We start from the raw sequence: 24173 nt of genomic DNA, 5'->3' as shown, positions 1-24173 counted from the left end.
AGGTGTCAAACTCATTTGTTACAAGGGCCAGATCTGACATAAATGTTACTTGGCCGGGCCATGTGTGCCATAAAATGTAGTGCCAGGTACTGGAGATATAAACTTTACAAAGGATACAGGCAAAACTAATTGAAACATTACTTTTTACTCAAAATACAAACAAACGCAATTGATTCCTAACTGTGAAAGCAAGTGATTTACCGGGGAGCCCACAAAAGCCACAATAAATGTATCAAATCATATGCAAGACTAGGTTTTTTCCAAGGGATATCATAAAGGGGGGAGTACCTTACATACATACCAGTTGCCTGTGAGCCGGGTAAGAGCCCTGGATGGGCCGGTTCTGTCCCCCAGGCTTTCTGATTGACACTTCTGCCCTACAGGATCGCCCTAAGTCAGCTGTGACTTGAGGGCACCTTCCACCACCACCATTTGTGTGATCGCTGACATAGATGTGTTGGAAAGAAAGAGTTCAGGGTAAACAAGGCTATGCCGTTGTTATCCTCACAACCACCCAGTAAAGCAAGGCTGTAAAGGAGGAGGAGGAGGAGGAAAAGGAGGAAGAGGAGAAGGAGGATAAGGAAGAAGAAAAAGAGGAGGAGAAGGAGGAGAAGGAAGAAGAAAAAGAGGAGGCGGAGGAGATTGGATTCACTCGGAGTCTCAGAGCGGCTTACAAACTCCTTTCCCTTCCCCTCCCCACAACAGACACCCTGTGAGGTAGGTGGGGCTGAGAGAGCTCTGACAGAAACTGCTCTGACAGAAACAGAGAGCCAGTTTGGTGTAGTGGTTAAGTGCGCGGACTCTAATCTGGGAGAACCGGGTTTGATTCCCCACTCCTCCACTTGCACCTGCTGATGTGACCTTGGGTCAGTCACAAGTTCTGGCACAGCTGTCCTTGAAAAAGAGCAGTTTGTGTCAGAGTTCTCTCAGCCTCACCCACCTCACAGGGTGTCTGTTGTGGGGAGGGGAAGGGAGAGGCGTTTGTAAGCTGCTCTGAGACTCCAAGTGAAGGGCGGGGTATAAATCCAATCTCTTCTTCTCTTCTTCTTCTCTTTTCAAGAACACCTCTGACAGAACTATGGTTTGCCCAAGGTCATCCAGCAACTGTGAGTGGAGGAGTGGGAAATCAAACCCGGTTCTCCCAGATTAGAGTCCGCGCACTTAACCAAAACTGGCTCTTGAGTGATCCACCCAAGGCTATTCAGTAAGCTTCAGAACTGCACAGGTATTTTGAACCCAGGCCCCCTTAGGTGATTTCATCCAAGATTTTATCCTCCATCATAAAATGCTTTGCTCTTTCTTAGAGTGACTTCAGTGCTTTCGCTTGAGGCATTTCCCCATTTGCCTGGGCTGTGACCTGGAGCCTGAGCCAAATGCTCCTTTCGAGGACACGGAGCCAATAGGTTTGCCTGGAGCAAGGAAGGGCGTCTCCATGGAAGAGGCATATAAAATCCAGTCCCACAATCCTGTCACATGGGAGTGTGACCAAGAGACAGAACTGGGATCAGAACTGCCTGTTCCTCTGCATAGCCTAGATTTTCAACAGCCCCATTAGACTCTATAGGGCAAAATAAATGAGATATGATGGGGGGCACAGCTGCAAGACAACTCCTGCTCCAGACACTTAGGTCCCCGAGTGCAAAAGGCAAGCTGAACCCTGATTCCAGTTGGGACCCCAAGGGCTTATATCGCTGTCATTGATCAGTGACAGTGGCGGACATTCATGGAATAAATTAAAAATATACATTTTGGGTCTTTTGTTGTTGTTGTTCAGTCGCACAGTTGAGTCCGACTCTTTGCGACCCCATGGACCAGATCACGCCAGGCCTTCCGGTCTTCTGCCATCCTCTGAAGTTTGCTCAACTTCATGTTCGTTGCATCTATGACACTGTCTAACCATCTCATCCTTTGCCGTCCCCGTCTTCTTTGACCTTCAGTCTTTCCCAGCATCAGGGTCTTCTCCAGTGAGGGCTCCCTTCTCATTTGGTGGCCAAAGTATTTGAGCTTCAGTTTCATTATCTGGCCTTCCAGGGAACAGTCAGGGGTGATTTCTTTTAGGATTGACTGATTTGATCTCCTTGCAGTCCAAGGGACTCTCAGGAGTCTTCTCCCATAGTTCTAATTTACTGTTGTTATCCTTGTTTTGGGGGGTGCCGCCAAGTCACAGCTGACGTGTGGCAACCCCATAGGGTTCTCAAGACAATGGACAAAGAGAGGTGTTTTGCCATTGCTTACCTCAGCATCCCTGGACCAAAGAGCATAAGAAGAGCCACAGTGGATCCACCAAAGGCCCCTCTAGTCCAGCATCCTGTCTCACACAGTGGCCAACCGGCTACCTCTAGGCAGCCCACAGATAGGAAGACAAAGCAACAGCCACATCCTGCCTGTACTCCGACTCCCCATACTCTTCCGTGGTAGTCTCCCATCTAAGTACTAACTCAGGGCTGATCCTGCTTGACTCCCAAGATTTGATGAGATCAGGCTAGACTGGGCTATCCACATCAGGGCTTTGCTTTCCCAGGGGTCATTTCATCGACAAAGAGGTGCAGGAGCTCATTAACATAACTTATTTGCATATGCCACACCCCCTGTCATTTAAAGATGCCTCCCCCATCTTGCTTTGCTTCCCCAGCTGGCCTGCCAAGGTGGGCCAGCTGGGAAAGCAAAAAAAAAGAAGGGGAGGCATCTTTAAATACCTCTCCTTCGCTTCCCCCGCCAGCCTGACAAGGCGCACTGATTGGGGAAGCGAAGGGGAGGCTCTTAAAGATGCCTCCCCAACCTTTCTTAACTTCCCCAGCCGGCCCGCCTTGGAACGCTGGCTGGAGAAGCAAAGAAAGGTTGGGGAGCCATCTTTAAATGTGGACTGGTGGGGGAAGCAAAGAGGGAAGGGTTTTAAAGTTCAAACCCCTTCTCTCTAGGGTTGCGCTGCTGCAGCGGCACAACCTCTCATTGTATCCTATGGCCCCATAGAATACAATGGAGTGATCGTGCTGCAGCTGTGGCGCAACTCTAGAGGGAAGGGGTTTAAACTTTAAAACCATTCTCTCTGGAGTCACACTGCAGCAGTGGCACGATCACTCCATTGGGGCTATGGGATATCAGGGAAGGCGGGAGGGGGGGCGCCTGCTGGGAGCTGGGGGTGGGGCTTGCCGCTCCTGGGCTTGTTACTGCTGGAACGGTGTTCCGGCTCGTTCCGGCAGGAAATGAGCCCTGTGCTTTCCTAACCAACCTCAAAAGTGCTCAGGGCAGTATACACAGCTCTTCCCTTGGTCATTTTTATCCTCACAAGAAAACTGTGAAGTAGGCGAGGGAAGGAGGGAGAGGGAGAGAGAGAGCGCGCAACAGGCCTCAAGTCACCCAGTAAGCATATTTGTTTGGTAAGTTCTTATGCTGCCTCTCCAGGGAACCTGCTCCAGGCAGCTTACAAAATAAAGCAGAATGCACACATTAAAAAGTTATTAATTAACACCTAGCATTGAACACCCAGCCAGAGCAGAGAAAAACGTAAACCACCAAGCAGCTTAAAATGAGTTTAACAGATTTCAGGCTAAAAGCAAACTAAAGAAATGGTGTTCATGGAGGAAAGGGAATCTCCTCAGTCCTAAGTTAGTATTTTAACCACAACACTAAATGGGCTCCCTAAGAGGGACAGGGGATGTGTAGCTGCCTCCTACCTACATCTCCCTGGCGGTGGCGGTGGAAAGTTGCAGCTGACTTATGACAAACCCACAGGGTTTTCAAAGCAAGAGACATTCAGAGGTGGCTTGCCATTGTCTGCCCCTGCATCGTGACCAGTGTTCCCTCTAAGCTGAGTTAGTGTGAGCTAGCTCACAGTTTTTTAGCCCCCAGCTCACACATTTTTGTCTTAGCTCAGGAAGGATGGCTCCAGAGCAAACTAATTTATGCAGAGTAGCCCAATCGCTCGCTTACAACTTTAATGCCCGTAGCTCACAAAGTAGAACTTTTGCTCACAAGACTCCACAGCTTAGGGAGCATTGATCGTGACCCATCCAAGTACTAACCAGGGCCGACCCTGCTTGGCTTCTGAGATCTGACGTGATCGGGCTAGCCTGGGCCATTCAGGTCAGCAACATATCCCCGGTAATCACTAGAAAAAGATACACATGACATGATCTTCTCATGCTCAGCCTTTCTCCACTCCCTTGGAGTGCCATCCAAGGAACTGGATTAGAGGGCAAGGACAGGCTAAGTGCAATTAAGTCACTTCACAAGTTTCTTCTACCAGAAATTACCAGGGAGCTGTGCGGGGCAGATGCCGGTTGCCAGCAGCCCCACAGGCCCCTAATATCTAATTCGGTCTTGAGCACACCTTTTTTGTTTCTCCCATACGGCTGCCATTCCCTCCTGTGTGGAAAGTAAACCGCTGCATTGAAGGCAAGAACTGCCTTCCTGAATAGCCTCTGCCAACAGGGATCCGGCGGGAGGTGGGGTGTGCTGTGTTTCTGTGTATTGAGATACGTTGCAATCTCCTCCCTCATTTTAGGCCTCTTTTCCACACATCAGGCATTAGGGCTGCCAAGCCACGGCGGGGGATCCGCACGTCTTCACAGGATCCCTGCCGCAGGGGACAGCAATATGCGTTGTACCGCCGTCGCCAGGATGTGATGCTACGCGTCGCTCTGGCAACGGGACTCCAAACAGCCCCACTGCCAGATCGACGCGTAGCGTCACATCCTGACGACGGTGGTGCAACGCGTCGCTGTCCCCCGCAGCAGGGATCCTGTGAAGATGTGCAGATCCCCCGCCGCGGCTTGGCAGCCCTACCAGGCATGATCCAACATGGCTTCTCTTATGTTCATCATGAAGAAGGGAGTTGTGCTAGACATTTTTTAAAATTAAGTAAACAAGGTACTTTGCAGCAACAGTAATGAAGACTGATTCTGCCTACAAAGTCCAGTTGTCCTTTGCAAAGACGCCTGAGCAAAACAGAGCACAAGAGACAGAACGCCGTGCGCACAGACTGCAGTCCCTCCCTTCATGTTCTAAGGCATCTGATGCCAACTACAGACCTTCACACAGCTTTCTGGCACATTGGCTCATGAAGGGGGCACAGACATCTGCATCAGTAGGACACTGTGTGCAGGGAGGTATTTTTGGGAGGTAAATTATCTCATTTCCTCTACCCACTCGCCCTGCCCTAGAACTTCCTTGCCTTGGCCACAGTCACAAAGAAGGGCTCTGTCACCAGTACAAGGCAAGACTCTTGGAATCCAAAGGGGGGGGGGGAAGTTCCGGGTAGGAGCCACAAGGCTTAGACTGGAGACTAGGATCCAAAGTTCATTATTGCTTTGTAATCCACTTTGTCACTTAAAATCTGGCCAAAACCAAGATGCTTTTGGAACAGGAAAGTGACTTTTGGGGGGTATCCTTATTCACAAAGCTGTTTGCAAAGGGAAAAGGTAACACAAAATGAAAAAGAAAAGAAACGCTAACAGTTCTGCCAAAGTCTTCTTTTCAAGCAGCATAAAACAAAGGAGGTAGCAAAGCAAATTAAAATCAGTATCTGTCTGTTCCAAAATAATTTATCCTCTGTCCCTTATGTACAATCCAGTGATCATGACTGCCTTACAAGGGTGTCAATAAGGATCCTGCAGGTAATGTATGTGATCACTTGCAATGTGCTGCGTAAACACCCAGCAATAAGTCTTCATGGTACCTTTGACATACCTGAGAGTCTATAATTATTCTTCCTGAAAAGACTGAGAGTGGTCCCTGCCACACGGCAGAAAAAAAAACACGGGCAAAGTGCGGCTATTCAGAGCCGCACCAAAAGAAACACACGGCGGCGGGATCACACAGACCCCCTAAGCCGCCGTGCCGTTGCTCCCCGGCACGATCAGATGCTGGGGAGGAAGCCACCGAGCGGAGACAGAGACAGCCGACTGCGCATGTGTGTGCATGCGCAGTTCGGCCAGGTGCCTTGGATGCACCGGCAGAAGGACGCGCCGGCGATCCCACGGCCGCGCTTGATGCAGCCTTTCTGGTAAGCCCACCTCAGTAGGTGGTTTATTTTAAGTACGGATTTTTGGCCTGAAGGGCCAGATCGGGGCCGGGTGCGCAACGCTTCCCAGATGTTGCGGCGGGATTGCGCCCATTTGCTGCGGCCCCAATCCGTCCCTCTTCCGGCCCAAACCCTTACGTGTGACCGGGGGTCATCTTTATTAGGCAGTGATGTAAAGTAAGAAATATGTCAGCTTGCTCGTGCATAAAACTTACAGACAGCGTAGACCAACTGCTCTATCAGCCAGATTTCAGAGCATGCCTGGCGGGAACCCTCTGCTCCTCACGGTTCACTGCTGCTGGAGTTACCCATCTCGGACCATCAGTACACGAGCTGTTTTTACAGCCTTTATGAGATATGATCAGTCAAATCCTTGCTGAAATTTGACAGGAAGGATTGAACACAGGGAAGGAGTGGGACGGGAGAGGGATGGTTATGGACAAAGAGAACTTCGTGTTCTTAAGAGTTTGTTGTGGGTGGAAATAAAATTAGAGGATGAGGTTGAAGAAACACATAACGATCTCATGGAACTCACTTCCACAAGACGTTGCGATGGCTTCTATGCTTAGCTGGGGTATTTTTAAAAATTGTTTAGACACACTCAATAGAGAACAGGTCTGTCAATGGGTTTTAGTCATGAAAGTTAAATGAAACCTCCGACATCAGAGGTAGTGTACCTCTGGTTATCATCAGGGGAGAGCTGTTGGCTTTATGCTCTGTGAATGCCTAGAGGCATCTAAGATGGCTGCTGTTGGAAACAGAATGCTGCTCGGTTTAGGGCTGCCAGGAAACTGGCAGGAGGGCTGTGAATGGGGATATGGGGGACCGCAATGGTGGCTGTGGCATCACATCACTTCTGGTAAAAACTGGAAGTGACATAGGTAGCTCTAGGAATCACCAGAAAATCTATGGAAAAACCCATAGAGCTTCTGGAGATTCCTAGAGCTAACCTATCTCACTTCCATTTTCTTTTCTTTTAACGTAGTGATGTGATGCGGCAGCTGGCACTGTGTTTCTTTTTTAAAAAAATCTCCTGCTGCTAATCAGGGGAGTTGGATCAATCCAAGCAGATGTAATATTAAGCAAGAGTTTTAGCAACACACCTTAAATATGTTGAAAGAGAAGAAGGAAAAAAAGTTGGATGTATACCCTGCCCTTCACTAACCCAAGGAGTCTCAGGGTGGCTTACAATCTCCTTCCCCTCCTCTCCCCACAACAATCACCCTGTGAGGTAGGGGGGGTTGAGAGAGCTCTGGGAGAACTGTGACTGGCCCAAGGTTACCCACCTGGCTTCATGTGGAGGAGTGGGGAATCAAACCTGGTACTCCAGATTACAGTCTGCTGCTCTTAACCACTACACCAACCCTGCGCTGGAAACATAGTTTGGATCATGCCGAGGGAGCAGCCTGGCCTTTAATATGTCTACGTACAAAGCTGCCTCAGTCAGATCACTGGCCCATGTCAGCCAACGCTGTCTATTCCTACATGCAGTAAGTTCCCAAGGTATCACCAAGTCTGAAAGATCCTTTAACTGGAGATACTAATGTGCAGATTATCTGGAAATCCTCTGGAAAACTCCCTACTGCTGTAATAGGCAAGTAGGTTAAATTTATACTGGACTTCAGAGCAAAAAGGTGGACACTTTGAGCCAGAAATCAAAGCCCCTCCCTGTCCTCTTGGCAGAAATTGCTCAGGAGACTGAAGGGAACATGGCTTCTATTAACTCTGGACTGAAGAGCACTCCCAATCCCAAATTACAGCCGAAGGGCACTTGATACTTCAGCCTTGCTGGAGCTGAGGAGGTTTGGGCCAGGTTGGTATTTTTATTTACTTCATTTATACTCCACCCAACCCAGACTAGCCCAATCTCGTCAGATCTCAGAAATTCAGCAGGGTCGGCCCCGGTCAGAATTTGGATGGGAGACCTCCAAGGGATACCTGGGTCGTGACACAGAGGCAGGCGATGGCAAACCACCCCTGAACGCCTTGAAAACCCAATGAGGTCATTATGGAATTCTCCCCGCCTACATTTTATACTCAGGACCACTTTGTGAAGTAGGTTAGACTGAGAGTGCGTGACTGGTCTAAGATCACTCACAGAGCTGCTCCTACCTGCTCTTGGCTAATCAAGCAGCATGAGAAAATGGGGGGTGGGGTGGAGGAACATCGTGGATGTGGTAATGACAATTACAGTCACCACCTTTCGTGGCACTCTAGGATTCCCCCAGGCTCTGTGGTCTTTACTACTGAGATGGGGGGGGGGATTTTGCTGATGCAGTGACATCACTTCTGGGCAGGGCTTTTTTTGTAGAAAAAGCCCAGCAGGAACTCATTAGCATAATAGGCCACACCCGACAGCAGAAACTCATTAGCATATTAGGCCACACCCCTGACAGCACTGCTCATTAGCATTATAGGCCACAACTGCATGCCTTCTCTTGGCTTGCCCGGGGAGCCCCTTGAAGGGGAGGGAAGGCAGTTCAAACTGCCTTCCTTCGGCTTGCCTGTGTGCCCTGCGGCTACAGGGAGCCTGGGCAAGCTGGCCCTTGGACAGGCCAGGGAAGGCACGGGGAGGCATTTAAATGCCTCCCCGATCCTTCCAGCGCCCCCCCCTCCCGGCCCACTGCCTTGGAGTCGCCGGGGGGTGGCTCTCCAGGCCTTCCCTGTGTAGCTACGCATGCAGAGGTTTTGGCTGTAGTGGTCGTGGCCAACTCTGAAGCCAGCCGGAACTCCATTCCTGTGCGTTCCTGCCCAAAAGTAGCCCTGCTTCTGGGTCATCACTAGAAAGTGATGTCACCACATCAGCAACACATGGACTCTAATCTGGGAGAACCGGGTTTGATTCCCCACTCCTCCACTTGCAGCTGCTGCATGACCTTGGGCAAGTCATGGTTCTGTCAGAGCTGTCCTTGAAAGAGCAGTTTCTCTCAGAGCTCTCTCAGTCCCACCTACCTCACAGGCAATGTTCCCTCTAAGCCGTGAAGTCTTGTGAGCAAAAATTCAACTCTGTGAGCTACTGGCATTAGAGTTGTGAGCGAGCGATTTGGCTCCTGCATAAATTAGTTAGCTCTGGAGCCCTCCTTCCTGTGCTAAGACAAAAATGTGTGAGCCAGAGGATAAAAAATTGTGAGCTAGCTCATACTAACTCAGCTTAGAGAGAACACTGCTCACAGGGTGTCTGTTGTGGCGAGGGGAAGGGAAAGGACTTTGTAAGCCGCTCTGAGACTCCAAGTGAAGGGCAGGATAGAAATCCAATCTCCTCCCCCTCCTCCTCCTCTTGTCACACTCCACCCTCCCCACCCAAAAAGCTCCTTGGGGTTGCCACCACAGGGCTGGCAATCCTAGTCACTTGGCAAGCTTCCATGACAGAGTGGGGATTTGAACCTGGGTCTCTGACTGGCAGTTCTGTGCTTACTGTTTTCCCCTACCTTTCTATATAAACTGGGGTGCTCATTGCTGGAACTATTGCAATCGACTTTAGGTCTTCAGTGGCTTCTGGGAACAAGCAGAATTTGGTATGTAGAAATCAATGAACCTAGTGTAGGGTCAGTCCCTTTGTCATTACTGGCCCCGGTCACACAGGCTGGATATTGCGAGGGGAGGCGTGGCTGTTTGCCCCGGAGCGAACTACGCCGATCATACGTAAATCCTGCGTCACGGCAAAGAAGTGGCGGGGCGGGGGTTGTGTGTGTTTTTTTTAACCGAAGTGTGCGCATGCGCCGTTGGGTGCTTAACCCTTTTCGCGACGGGACATGGGTGGGCGCCAGATGCCACGAGCTACCACCGGAAACGTGATCAGACGCCTGCCCTTGCCCCACGGTTTCCGGAAGCTAGTACCTCGGAGGTACTAGTTTTTTATGGCGCATCTTTGGCGGGAAGCCTCGGGTTCACCATGGGAGCTCTACGCTTCCCAGATGTTGTGGTTTGATCGCGCCCAGAAAATCTGCCTATCTTCCGTCTCTGTAGCGTGGCTAATGCTCCGTGTGACCGCAGCCACTGTCTGGCAAGAAGGTACCCGCTCTGCAAGCAAGAACTTTAATGGCTTGTACTGCAGGGAGTTTTTCTTCTCTCTGTCCAGGTTTTAGTTTAGTTTATTATGGCGGTCTTGAGACCAATGTACAGAGTAAGCATAAAACAGTCATAATATACAAAATACAAAAAATATAAATCTGAATTTAAGAACTTTTAAAATGCGATTCCCGCAATCTAAGAATTAATGTACACTTCTCTCTGTTTGCAATTTGGCAGGGAGGATCCCTTAGGTGAGGGCTACGATCCCTTATAATTTCACCCCAATTGGAATGGGGCAGGGGGGGGGAGATCACAGCCAAAAATGCATCATGCCTTTCAATGCCCATAAGGCATATTTGCTTTCTAAAACAGGGTCATAATTTTTGGGTGATGAAACAACCCCTGAAATTTTCATCCAAACTGGACGGATGACAAAAAGTTACAGGTGGGAATGCATTTCCCTGAAAACCAATGTATATGCTGCTTGAATAGAAATGGTCTCAAACACAAGGCACAATTCAAATACAATTTTGAACTAACAAAATAAGCCAAACGTAACTGCTGAATTGCAACTGATAATGAAGCTCAAGACAATGCATACTCGTGGACTGAATCGAGATCTAGGTTTCCTGTCTCATTACCATGCTGATTTCTCCATGCCTCTGCACATCACACCTAATTCACAGCTGCTATTGCCATTCGCCTGCTATTGTCACTCGGCATCTGAAATCACTCCCCTCTCCAAGTTATAAGGATAGATGGACACATTCTAGCCGTATCTGAAGACGTGAACACTGACTCACGAAAGTTCATATCCTGTCACAAATTTTGTTAGTCTTAAAGATGCTACTGAACTCTTGCTCTTTTCTATTGCTACAGACGGACTAACACTGCTACCCATCTAAATTGTTCACATTCTCTGCCCACAGGCAAACCAAATGGAAATCTGGTTATGCGACTGGCCAGTGCCTTTAAAATAAATTTTAAAAATCAGATACATAAATCCTTTAATGGAAAGTGCCATCAAGTTGCAGCTGACTTATGGCAACTCCATATGGTTTTCAAGGCAAGAGAGGTTCAGAGGTGGTTTGTCCTTGCCAGCCTCTGCGTAGCAACCCTGGACTTCCTTGGTGGTCTCCCATCCAAGTACTAACCAAGGCTGACTCTACTTAGCTTCTGAGATCTGATAAGATCAGCCTAGCCTGGGACATCCAGGCCAAGACACATAAATCCTCGCCCCTTAGAAACACAGGCAGGTTAGCCTAATCAGATACAGACTTATACAGGAGTACATGCAGCGCCTATGAAGTGACAGATAATATCCTGAACTCTCAGTGATGCCATCAACTGAACCTGGGAGATTCTGCGAGCCAAGCAGATGCTCTGCTCCTGAGTTGGGGGTCCCTTCTGTGTTTGCTAGGCAAGCAATGGAGGGATAACTGAATGCTCAGGTCAGGTGACCATGGCCTTCCAGGTCAAAGTGGCTCTTGCGACGTTACCATTCCACAAAAACACACCAAACACAACCGAACAATGAAAGAAACCACCACCACAACAGTGGAAGAGCAGTCCGACAGATCACGACAACCCTCCAACGTTGCAGGCAGTCATGCCAGTAGAGACTTTTAGGATCAGGCTGTTCAATTCTACCCGTAAATGAAATGTGTTCCCGCTAAAGCAAATGAAAGAGCTCACCAACTGGAGCTAGGGCACTACAAAACTCTCTCACTCCTGGATAGTTGGTTCCACTGTTCCCTCTAAGGTGAGTGAGTGTGAGCTAGCTCACAGTTTTTTAGCCTCTGGCTCACACATTTCTGTTTTAGCTCAGGAAGGAGGGCTCCAGAGCAAGCTAATTTATGCAGCAGGCAAATCGCTCGCTCACAACTTGAATGCCAGTAGCTCACAAAGTAGAATTTTTGCTCACGAGACTCCACAGCTTAGAGGGAACATTGGTTGGGTCCATTTTTCTTAAAGGCATCCCACATTTCTTCCCTTGGGTTTGCATAGTTCCCATAATGTTCTCAACGTTTCAAGAGAATTTTTTCTCATCTTAATTAATGAAATTGTGGTTAATCTTTTCTTATTTTTTTAGATTCAACTGATGTGGTCAGGTTATCAGAGGCAAGACAAAAATTATATCAAGGATCAGACCTGGCCATTGAGCTACTATTCTTGGTACATATTATTATGCTTTGCTCCATCACCTTGAGGAGCTGCGGTGGCTCAAGTGGTTAAGACACTGAACTGCAGGCTGTGGAAGGTCAGTAGTTCAGCAGTTCGAGACCCAAGTGTGCCGCATGATGGAGTGAGCTCCCGTCTCTAGTTACAGCTCCCGCCAACCTAGCAGTTCAAAAGCAAGACATTGCAAGTAGATAAATAGGTATCACTTTGGTGGGAAGGTAACAGCGTTCCGTGCGCCTTGGTGTTTAGTCATGCCGGCCACATGACCACGGAAACGTCTTCGGACAGCGCTGGCTCTTCGGCTTTGAAACGGAGATGAGCACCGCAACCCTAGAGTCGGACTCGACTGGCTTTCGAGCAAGGGAACCTTACCTTTACCTTTTACCATCATCTTGACAGGGTAGACTGATGTAGGGTTTCTTACTCCGGGCTGGGAAATTCCTGGAGATTATGAGGGTGGACCCTTGGGGTTTCGGGAGAGGATGGACTTCAGAGGATGTAATGCCACACCTTCCAGAGCTGCCATTTTCTCCAGGGGAACTGATCTCTGTAGTCTGCACATTGGTTGCCATTCTGGGAGATCGCCAGGCCCCATCAAGAAGCGGGCTACCCTAGGCCCAAGGTCATTTTTTGGTGCCCTGGCCAAACTTTGATTTTGGTGGGCCGCCCCCAATTTAATAGAGAGCAGTCTAGAAGGCACACTTTACTTGATTGGGTGTTCAAAATGCACGATATGAACATTAAAAATAGATATGGTCTTCAAAAGGTCTCTATGTTTGATTACGGCTGCTACAGAAGTCCAGAGGCAACAGATACGGAGATTCTAGAAGCCCGTAAATGTCAAGCTTCCCTTCAAGCTACTGGAGGAGTCTCCTTTCCCCTTTTAGGTGCCCCTCAAAACCTGGCGCTCTAGGTGATTGCCTGGCAGGGAAGATGGCACAGTACAGCCTGATCTCGTCAGATCTTGGAAGCTAAGCAGGGCTGGTACTTGGGGAGTCTGCCAAGGAAGGCTTTGCGGAGGAAGGCAATGGCAAACCACCTCTGCTTCTCACTTTCCTCAAAAGCCCCTCGCTAGGGTTGCCATCAGTCAGTCGCAACTTGACACCACTTATGTATGTAGGTGATTGCCTAGATGACCCAACCCAGTGGTGCTCATAACTCTTGTCACCTTCCAGACAACAGTATATTTAAAATATCTATATACAGGTTTTCTGATTCACTTCATCATGCACTGATTGCGGCAACAAGTGCCAACGTTTATGCAAGTATGAATGAGCCGCTGCAGATTAGCCAAAACAGGCAGAGCCTTCCCATCACCATACGGCAACAACAGAGACTGTTCACACCCTCCAGGAGTCATCATGTGACATGTACGACTCATGAATCAGCGCTAGCTACACCTTTCCCATTTGATAATGACAGTTCATTAACTGAAACTTTTGTCACAAGTTCTGCAGCAGGTGTTATTCTCTTTGGTGCACACACAGGTCAAAAGAGGTATCGTCTTTGACGAGGCATTCCCTCCTGGACCAGAGATGAAGAATGCCTCCTCCAAGACAGCCTCTGCCATTTTTGGCTGCATTAAAACAATTTTGCTTTTAAAATCTCCAATTGATTGGGGCGCACTTTTAACCCACCAAAGATTTCTTAATTACCTAATCCGATTAAGGCTGCAATCCTGAACTCAGTGAGAAAAACATACATAGTCTTGGACCATAAGCATCGGAAATTCTAGTAGTACTAGCATGAGAAAAGGGGATACTTGCAGATTTCCTTATCAGACATGAAAAACCTTTTCAGCCAATATTTTCTGTCCTCCTAATGTAAAATGACTAAACTGAGGACATCATACTTTGGTACATTATGAGAAGACAAGAGGCACCAGAAAAAACAATAATGCTAGGCAAAGTTGAAGGCGGCAGGAAAAGAGGAAGACTCAACATGAGATGGACGGACTCAATAAAAGAAGCCTTCAGTTTGCAAGACCCAAGGCTGTTAACAATAGGACGTTCTGGAGCCAGTTTGGTGTAGTGGTTAAGTGTGTGGACTCTAATCTGGGAGAACCGGGTTTGATTCCCCACTCCTCCACTTGCACCTGGCTGGATGACCTTGGGCAAGCCGTAGCTCTGATAAGAGCTGTTCTTGAAAAAAAGAGCAGTTTCTGTGAAGAGCTCTCTCAGCCCCACCTACCTCACAGGGTGTCTGTTGTGGGGAGGGGAAGGAGTTTGTAAGCCGCTCTGAGACACCTTTGGGTCACTATAAGTCAGAAGCAATTTGATGGCAATCAACTAGGGTTGACAGCTCTGGGTTCGGAAACACCTGGAGATTTTGGGGGTGGAGCCTAAGGAGAGCAGGGTTTGGGTAGGGGAGGGACTTCAATGGGGTATAATGCCATAGAGTCCACCTTCCAAAGTGTCAGTTTTCTCCAGGCGAACTGATCACTGTTGCCTGGAGGTCAGTTGTAACAGAGGGAGATCTCCAGCCACCACCCGGAGTTTGGCAACCCTACACTTAACACACATAGTGTGACTGTTTAATATTTGATAAAGAACCATAAGCATAATTTGCAGTTACCTTACGGCGTGTGAGACAAGTTGGGTGGCATAGGGCAGCAGGCACTGTATGCTAGACGTCCCAAATTTCCCCCTGAGAGGAAAATCTTTCCCAGCATCAGGGTCTTCCCCAGTGTATGCTAGACGTCCCAAATTTCCCCTGAGAGGAAACGTTACCGTAGCACAAAGCCGTAGTATTGCCTTGCCCCATACTGCACTCTTTTGTGCAGCACAAGAGACCTGGAAATATTTGTCCATTTGGGGGACCAATGGTGATGTTTCAGTTCTTGTACAGTGCTGCAGCTGTGCAGACAAGCTCCTACCTCATGCTGCGTGTGTGAACTGAGCCTTCAACTTTCAAACATAAGTGGGCGTCAACTCATTTCCACCTTTTAAACACAGAGACTTCTCAATGCTTACCAAACGGTTCCAGTCAATTGCAATTCTCTCTCTGTAGCTGAAGAGAAACACCGAGAGGAAACCCAGGGAGCTGAAGCAGGCGGTCACGGACACAAACATCACCCAGCCTTGCAGGAGTGGCAAAGGGATTTTGGAAGCAGCAACTAAAATCCAGACAAGTGCTCCAAGTAGCTACAGTGGGGGGGGGGGGAATCAAGAAAAACAATATAAGTTGAAAAATAAATGCTATAAATAAAAACATTGCGGGGAGAAACTGACAGTGAAAAGTCTCTAACTCAGTGGGACTGCCGCTTTTTGAGCCTGTGGGCATCTCTGGAATTCTAACACAGGGTGGTGGGCACAAGCACCAAATGGCTGCTGCAAGAGGCAGAGCCTTCCCCCCCACACACACACAGAGGGAGCCCACGTGCAGGGGAGAAGAAGGGCCACTGAAGAAATACACTTGGAAAGAAGAGTGACAGAGAGAACAAAACAGGGACCCTTTTCAAGCTGCCTTTGTATTCCATTTTAGTAACTGGTTGCTAATGGGTTTTTCCTGTCATTTCAGACAGACCTGTTTTAATAACCAACTGCTAGCGGAATTTATTTTCCTGTTCATACAAACCCGCTTGCGTCCTGTTAGCAAAGTGTGGTTGAGCTGCTTTAGAGGGAAACTGCTTTTTTTCCATTTTCAGCCCCTTGGTTGCGCTTCTGAATCACTTTGGTGTGCTGTTTAAAATATCCATAGTGCTTCCTACAATGTTGCCTTTTCCCACCCTTTTTCACCACATGATCTTCCTCAGATGTTTTAAAAACTTTCTAAGGTGAGTGCTATAGTGCTAAACTGGCACCACTGAGATGCATCTCAATGGTGCCGGTATAGCACTTCAGTGCTATATTGGTTTAGTGCTATAGCGCTCACCTTAGAATGTTAAAGGGGAAAAAAGAGCCAGTTTGGTGTAGTGATTAAGTGCGCGGACTCTCATCTGGGAGAACCAGGTTTGATTCCCCACTCCTCCACTTGCACCTGCTGGATGACCTTGGGCAAGCCATAGTTCTGTCAGAGCTGTTCTCTCAAGGACAGTTCTGGAAAGAGCTCTCTCAGCCCCACCTACCTCACAGGGTGTCTGTTGTGGGGAGGGGAAGGGAAAGGAGTTTGTAAGCCACTCTTAGACTCCAGGTGAAGGGTGGGGTATAAATCCAATCGCTTCCTCCTCCTCCTCTTCTTCTTCAAAAATGTCTGAGGAAGATCATGCAGCGAGAAAGGGCAGGGGGAAAGGCAGCGCTGTTTGAAATGAACATAGCGCTTCAGAGATGGCTCATTAACAGAAGGAGATGGCTCATTAACCCCCATCCCTGTATCGCTTTACTCAAAATTGGGCCAACTACGAGTAGCATCCGGTTTAGAACGATAATGTGAAAAGGACCCAACTCTGTGGTGGCAGCTGCTGTTGACGCGTCATTTTAATCTGCACAGCCGATCAGATCTCTAATGGCTAACCGGTAGCCCTGTTGGGGAATGGCCCCGCCCATATTGCCCCACCCACTTTCTAGAAACACTTGGTGGCTGCCAGGAAAGGTGTTGCCGGGTGCCCCTGCTGTAGCTCATCGTACCACCTGGAGAGAGTACCAAGGCTGATTTAAAGCTGGACGGAGTCAAAGCTCTTTCCTGTGGGACTTTACACTCACACAGTGTCTTGTTTGTACTGGACTGCTACCTGCACAAAGCAGATATGCCATGCAAGTGCAAAGTCTCATCAGTATGACAAGCCTCGACCTGCTGGGAATTCAGAACAGTATCCTCTGCAAAAAACGAAGCGGCTTTCATTCAAATGACTCTGTTCTCTACGAGTGACAAAAATGTATCTTGGCCCTTATTCCCAAGTCTACTATGCTTTTGTGTAAACCGTTGGACCAGCACACACTCCAGTGTAGCACTGGGAAGTCACCTCCCACCCTACCTCATCCCACCCCAGACTCGTCCTATGTCTTTCGCAGCATTATGAAATTCAGGAACTGCATGCAAAAGAAACCCATTGCCTATTGCACAGCAGTTAAAGACGCAGCAGGGGAAAAAAAACTGATAACCTTGTTAGACAACGACATGTGTGTATGTGAAAGTGCAGTCAAGTCGCAACCAATTTATGGCAACCCTGTACGGATTTCAAAGCCAGAGACAAACAGAAGTGGCTTGCCAGTGCTCGACTTGACTGGTGGTCTTCTAGCCAAGTACTAGCTGGGGGTGACCCTGCTTAGCTTCCGAGATCTGGAGAGATCGGGCCAGCCTGGGCCACGTGCAGAGTCTTTAACAGCACGTGGAAGCTAAAGCAGCTGAAGCTTTCCCCCAGTGGTGCCACCAGAGTTAGTATTGGGTGCTACAAGTCAAAACACTTCAGTATTTACAGGGTTAATGATGTTTGTTATGATCAACAGGAAGTCACATGTTTTGTTTGTAACCAATCTGTTTAGACAACAGAATGCCAGGGAACTTTGGAGCTAACTTGCTAGTCCGATTGGAAACCAAGGTGTCAAGCATTTAGCATATTGGCTCTTCTTCCTCTCTTTGTTCTGACTGAGGAGACACCATTCTCTTCCCGTTTTACCTTTTAGCTGTAAGGATGTAGGCATATTAGCTCTTTGTTATTTTATATCCTGTGTACCTTTTCCCCGTGTTAGGTTTATAGTAAACTTTTATATTTTAAAACACACCATGGATTCCGTCTCTTAATACTCTGCTGAGTCACTCAAAAAGAATCCCAACAGTTAGACTTGAGGAGTAGAAAAAAGCCCATGTCCTCGCAAAGGGGCACCCAATGGTATGCTGTGTAGACAGAGGCGTGGGAAAGGTTTGCCCTGTACACCTCCATCTTTATTCCTCCCCCAGTACATTCTGGGAATTGTGGTTCCCATACATCTGATATTAATGGGGGGGGGGAGAGTTAAGATAATGATAGGGCTGGCAACTCCAGACTGGAAAATTCCTGGGAATTTGAGGGTGGAGCCTGAGGAGGGTGGAGTTTAGGAAGGAGAAAGACCTCAGCAGGGTATAACAGCACTGAGTTCACCCTCCACAGCTGCCATTTCCTCCAGGGGAACTGATCTCTGTAGTCTGGAGATGGAACTGCAATTCCAGGAGGTCTCCAGGCCCCACCTGGAGACTGGCAACCCTAACCCTAACTCCGGAGTCTAAAATGACTTAACCACATCACTGCTTTCCCCTTAATATTCCATGGCTGGAAAAAGTTTCACCTATTTCCTTTCTTCATGTTAGGCTGGTGTCGAAGTCACAAATGCAAAGCCAATTCCCCCCCCCCCCAAATGTGCCTTCCTACTAAAAAGAAGCCATGAAAGTGTACCGAGCCGCTCATCTTTCTTTAAAGAGTTGCTGTTTTTGAAGGATGCTATCCCACAAACAAAAAAAATGATCCAATTGTTTCAAGAATTTTTTTAAAAAACAAAAATCTGTTATTGTGTCACATCAAGTCACAGCTGACTCACGCAAACCCCACTGGGTCTTCAAGGCAAGAGGCGTTCAAAGATGGTTCGCCTCTCAATAGCGACCTTGGACTGCCTTGGTGGTTTCTCATCCAAGTACAACCAGGGGTGTTCCTGCTTAGCTTCTGAGAGCTGACACACTCAGGCTATTCAAGTTGCTAATGCTTACTCCTAAGCAGAGCTATACTCTTCTAATGCCTCTAACTTTGATGGACTGAGGCCCCTGCCACACGGCAGAGAAAACACTGGGCAAAGCGCGGCTTCTAAAAGAGAGTCCGTGGCGGGAGCCCACGATCCCCTGAGCCATGGCGCCGTTGCTCCCCGGCACGATCAGATGCCGGGGAGGAAGAGGCGAGGGGGAGGCTGCTGAACTGCGCATGCTCGAGCATGCGCAGTACGCCCGGAGGTCGGGGATGCGCCGGCAAAAAGACGCGCCGGTGATCCCACGGCCGGCAGTGATGCGGCCCTTCAGAAAGAACCACCTAGGTAGGTGGTTCTTTTTTGCTGCGGGTTTTGGCCGGGAGGGGCGGATTGGGAATGGGCTGGGAACGGGCGCAGCACGATTCCCAGATGTTGCTGTGGGATCGCGCCCGTTTGCTGCAGCCCCGATCCGTCCCTCTCCCGGCCCAAACCATCTAGTGTGAACAGGGCCTTAGAAGGGCATAACTCTGCTCAGGACAGCATTGCAAATCTTAGGGGTGTTTGGTGTTGTTTTTTTTTTAATGCAGCTTCTTAAAGCACTCCCATACCTTCACCCCATCCCAGAGCTTCATTTTCAACACTGGCTGCAAAGCAGCAGTAAAGAATCTTCAACAACACACGCGAAAGAAAGGAAACTCAAGCTCACCAAAATAAAAATCACTGGGCTACCCTTGTAAATGCTTCTGAGCTACAGAACTAATAGAAACTGCGCATAAGCCAAAGGGGGAAAAAATAGCCTCAGATTTAAGTGGCGGGCAAACCTTCAGTATTCGTAATGTAGAGCTTTATTAGAGTTAGATAACCATCTTGGGGGAACAAGACAGCTGAATTGTCAGTCTATCGTGCACAACGTGGTTTACAGACTGTAATCAGGAACCATTAGTACACCGGGGGAAGGCCCGGAGACCAAGCTTTGCATGCACAGCTGTTCCCGAGCTCAATCTCTCTCATCTCTTGGCAACACTTATGATGGGTCTAGTCCGTGTCCCTGGCCAGGGGTTTTAGGTAGGGCTCCGAACTCTGGAACGGGAAATCCCTGGATATTTGGGGGTGGAGCCTGAAAACAGCAGGGGAGGGACCTCAGGAGGGTATTATGCCAGAGTCCACCCTAGGGCTGCCAACCTCCAGGTGGCAGCTGGAGAACTGCTGGGATTACAACTGCTCTCCAGGCAACAGAAATCAGTACTCCTGGAGGAAACGGCCCCTTTGGAAGGTGGATGCTAAGGCATTATGCTACACCAAAATCCCTCCCCCAAACCCTGCCCTCTTCAGGCTCGATCCCCAAAATCTTCAGGTATTTCCCAACCTGGAGCTGGCAACCCTAGACTCCACCCTCCCGAGTAGCCATTTTCTCTGGAGAACATATCCCTTGTAGCCTGGAGACCAGCTGCCTTTCTGGTTGGTCTCCAGGCCCCATCTGGAGGTTAGCAACCTGAGTTCTAGGAGGCCCTGATTGCAGACAGCTCCAACACAGTTCTTCTAGGTTCCATGAAAGAGAAACCGAAGGTGAGTCAGGCTTTGCAAGGGGAAGCTGAGACCAAGTGCCGGTTTGCACTTAACATTTTCGTGCTTTCCAAAAAGCAGCCTTTTCCCAGCCATATTTTTTTCCTGGGGACAGCTTGGAAGCGCTCGAAAGTGTCTTTGGAGGGAGGGAACGGCGTCCCCATCCCCAAGGCAACCAGACCCATTTACCTTCTTGTGCTGCACTACGAGGGGGCACTGGCATGGTTACCTTGACTACAGGGATGCATTCCCTTTCTCTCTCACACAATCAGGTCATTGTTGCCACTTTGCTCCCAACTAGCATGATGCTACAGAGCCAATTCTGACTGGCTGCGCACACGTGTGATGTCATGATCTGATTGGCTGAGATCACAAGAAGGAAAAAAAGATCGTCGCCAAAGGCACAGTAGAGAAGATGAACACAGCGGCTGCAGACAGTCAAATGAAATACATACTTTTTAGGGGAGAGGCTGTGGCTCAGTGGAAGACCTTCTGCTTTGCCTGCACAAGGTCGCAGGTTCGATCCCTGGCACCGCCAGTGAAAAAGAACCAGGCAGTAGGTGATGTGAAAGACCTCCGCCTGAGGCCCTGGAGACTGGCTGCAATTCTGAGTTGACAGTACTGACTTCGAGGGACTGATAGTCTGGTTCAGTGTAAAGCAGCTCTATATGTGTTCATAACTTGGGATTATTTTTTCACGGGTGGTTTCGGGCCCCCATTCTTTCCCCTTCCCACCATGAAATTTTTTTTTGCAGGCAAAAATTCATTGCAGCCCCAGCATCTGCCGTTTCCTTCCATGAGTTGAAGGCAGGGCCGGCTCACTCACTAGGCGAACTAGGCGACCGCCTAGAGCGGGCCGGCCCTTAGGGGCGCCAAACTGCACCCGGCCCCGTACTCTCAGAGTTTCTTGATTATTTGTGTTTTTCATTCTTCCTAAAAAGTGTGTTTTTTTTAAAAATTGGGGGGGCCCCGGGGGGGGGGGGGGCGCCAGAAGGGATCCTCGCCTAGGGTACAAAATAAACTGGGGCTGGCCCTGGTTGAAGGTGGCATGCACAGGTTTCCTGAGAGAGCTTTCCATCTGGGATGGATTAAGCTCAACCAGCTTTCTTTTCTAATGCCGCTGCTTGCTGCATCTCGACTAGGCAACAGGTGCCTCTACAGAACTGGGGACTTTTATTTACTTATTTGATTCATTTCTCCCCCGCCTTTCTCCCCAATGGGGACCCAAAGCGGCTTACACCATTTCCCTCTCCTCCATTTTATCTGCACAACTGCCCTGTGAGGTAGGTTAGGCTGAGAGAGTGTGACTGGCCCAGGGTCACCCAACAAACTTCCATGACATTAAAATATACCTAATATTTGTCTGGTCTTTGAAAGTGTCAGTCTTTGCATACATGATTTCTAAATGTCCTAATACACATAGGTGTAACACAGTCAAAGAATCTTCAATGACAGGGCTAGGAAAAATCTCTGGACGAGATCTTGGAGCACAGTCAATGGTGTGGTTTCACGTGAAGTCATATGTTCAGGAAAAGGATCAAGTCATTACAGGCATAAGGATCATTCTAGGGGATAATATCAAATAGCTCATCTGGATAATGTACTGGCAGCTCCCACCCAACCTGTGCAATCCTGTACTAATATTTTTATGTCCTCTAAGTAAGATAAAGGTAAAGGTCCCCTTGCTCGAAAGCCAGTCGAATCCAACTCTATGGTTGCAGTGCTTATCTCCGTTTCAAAGCCGAAGAGCCAGCGCTGTCCGAAGACATTTCCGTGGTCATGTGGCCAGCATGACTAAACACCAAGGCGCACAGAACGCTGTTACCTTCCCACCGAAGTGGTACCTATTTATCTACTTGCAATTTCTTGCTTTCGAACTGCTAGGTTGGCAGGAGCTGGAACTAGAGACGGGAGCTCACTCCCTCATGCGGCACACTCGGGTCTCGAAAGGCTGAACTACTGACCTTCCACAGCCTGCAGTTCAGCGTCTTAACCACTTGAGCCACTTGATCTCAATTTATGACTCTGCTAACAACACAAGATGAACATCGGGTTTTGATCTCATTAAAAAAAAAACCCACATTGTTCTGCTCAATTAACTTCCTGATCTTTCTGGAAAGTCCTAGGAGTTTGCAAGCCAAGTGGAGAGGTTGTGGCTCAGTAGAAGAACCTCTGCTTTTCACACTGGAGGTCCTGGGTTCAATCCCAGGCACCTCAAGTTTAGCAAGCTGATGTTGTAGGTACAAGCAAAAAACTTGAGCATCTGGAGCGCTGCTGCCTGTCAAAACAGACAACCCACGCTTTAATAGCCCAATGGGGTGATTCAGTAGGAAGCTACTTCATCCTATGTCCCTTTTCACATTACCGTTCTAAACCAGACGTTATTCGTTTTTGACCTGATTTCGAGTAAAGCGATACAGGGACGGGGGTTTCATACAGCAAATCTCTTTCTGTTAACGAGCCGTCTCTGAAGTGTTATGCTCGTTTCAAACAGTGCCACTTTTTTCTTCTCCCCTTTTTCATTGTGCGATCTTCCTCAGACTTTTAAAAAAACGTTAAGGTGAGCGCTATAGTGCTAAACTGCTATAGTACTTTGGTCCTATAGCAGCACCACTGAGATGCATTGACTTAATGGCGTCAATGCAGTCAATGCATCTCAATGGTGCTCCTATAGCCCTGAAGTGCTGTAGTGGTTTAGCACTATAGTGCTCACCTTAGAACGTTTAAAAAAGTCTGAGGAAGTTCACATGATGAAAAAGGGTGTGAGGGGGAAGTGGCATTATAGGAAGCGCTGTGGACATTTTAAACAGCACACCATGGTGATTCAGAAGCGCAGCAAAGGGGCTGAAAACAGAAAAAAGCAGTTTCCCTCAAAAGCGGCTCAACCACACTTTCGAACAAGAAAATAAATTCTACTAGCAGCCACTTACTGAAACGGGTCTGTCTGAAACGACTGAAACGGGTCTGTCTGAAACGACAGAAACGGGTCTGTCTGAAACGACAGAAACGGGTCTGTCTGAAACGACAGAAAATAATCCATTAGCAATGGATTACTAAAACGGAATACAAAGGCAGTTTGAAAAGAGTCATAATATGTTTTCTCGGAAATAAATCCCACAACAATCAAACCGGTAAATGGGTGCATGGGATCACAGCCTTGCTTAATGTAATTTTGCCAGACAAAAATCATCCCATTTCGCGACTGGACCCGCCCCTGTCTTTGTAAGCGGGCAGCACTCTATTGCAGGAAAGGGGCATCGGGCAGCATGAGTCACACTTGAGTAGCTCCGAGTTAGTATAAAAGGCTCCAGCAAGTTGCGAGCCAACATTTTAATTGTCATAGCAACTGTTTAGCATGCCGGCTGTTCAGAAAGCGAATTCCCAAATGGGAAACTGGATTTAAAAGCAAATGCATCTTTAAAGGAGGATTTAGATGAATCGGTCTTGCAAAAAAAAAGAGAGGCACATTTTAATACAGGAGAAACCCGAGGGAGGCTCCAGTCAGGCAAGTCACACCAACGGTCACGAGGCAGGTGTGTGCCTTCCTCCTCCATTTGCCACCCACTTTATTAATTTGCACTCTCTGGATGTTGTTCACTTCATTCACTGTTGGAGAAACATGTCCACAGTACAGCTAGAAGCTCAGGGAACAGTGAGCGGAAGCAAGAGGCTGCACTGATTGAAGCAGAAAACACAGAGGGAGGGATGCACGCAGCAATGTGCGCGTGTGTATAAAGTGCCACCAAGTTGCAGCCAACTTATGGTGACGTATGGGTCTTTCAAGGCAAAGGACCTTCAGAGGTGGTTTG

General features: G+C 48.4%; 1 protein-coding gene across 1 annotated transcript in view; it reads right to left on the bottom strand.

Moving 5' to 3' along the window:
- MAL2 (mal, T-cell differentiation protein 2) overlaps positions 1 to 24173 on the bottom strand; it is a 34327-nt gene that overhangs the window by 8067 nt on the left and 2087 nt on the right. The window contains exon 2 of the mRNA XM_015413020.1: positions 15187 to 15357. Coding sequence (XP_015268506.1) covers positions 15187 to 15357 — 171 coding nt within the window. The remainder of the gene's footprint in view (positions 1 to 15186; positions 15358 to 24173) is intronic.

The sequence above is a fragment of the Gekko japonicus genome, unplaced genomic scaffold (assembly GCF_001447785.1).
Source record: "Gekko japonicus isolate JY-2015 unplaced genomic scaffold, Gekko_japonicus_V1.1 scaffold2464, whole genome shotgun sequence".
Lineage (NCBI taxonomy): Eukaryota > Metazoa > Chordata > Lepidosauria > Squamata > Gekkonidae > Gekko > Gekko japonicus.
The sequence above is the reverse complement of the archived record's forward strand: the minus strand, read 5'-3'. Positions and strand labels throughout refer to the sequence as shown.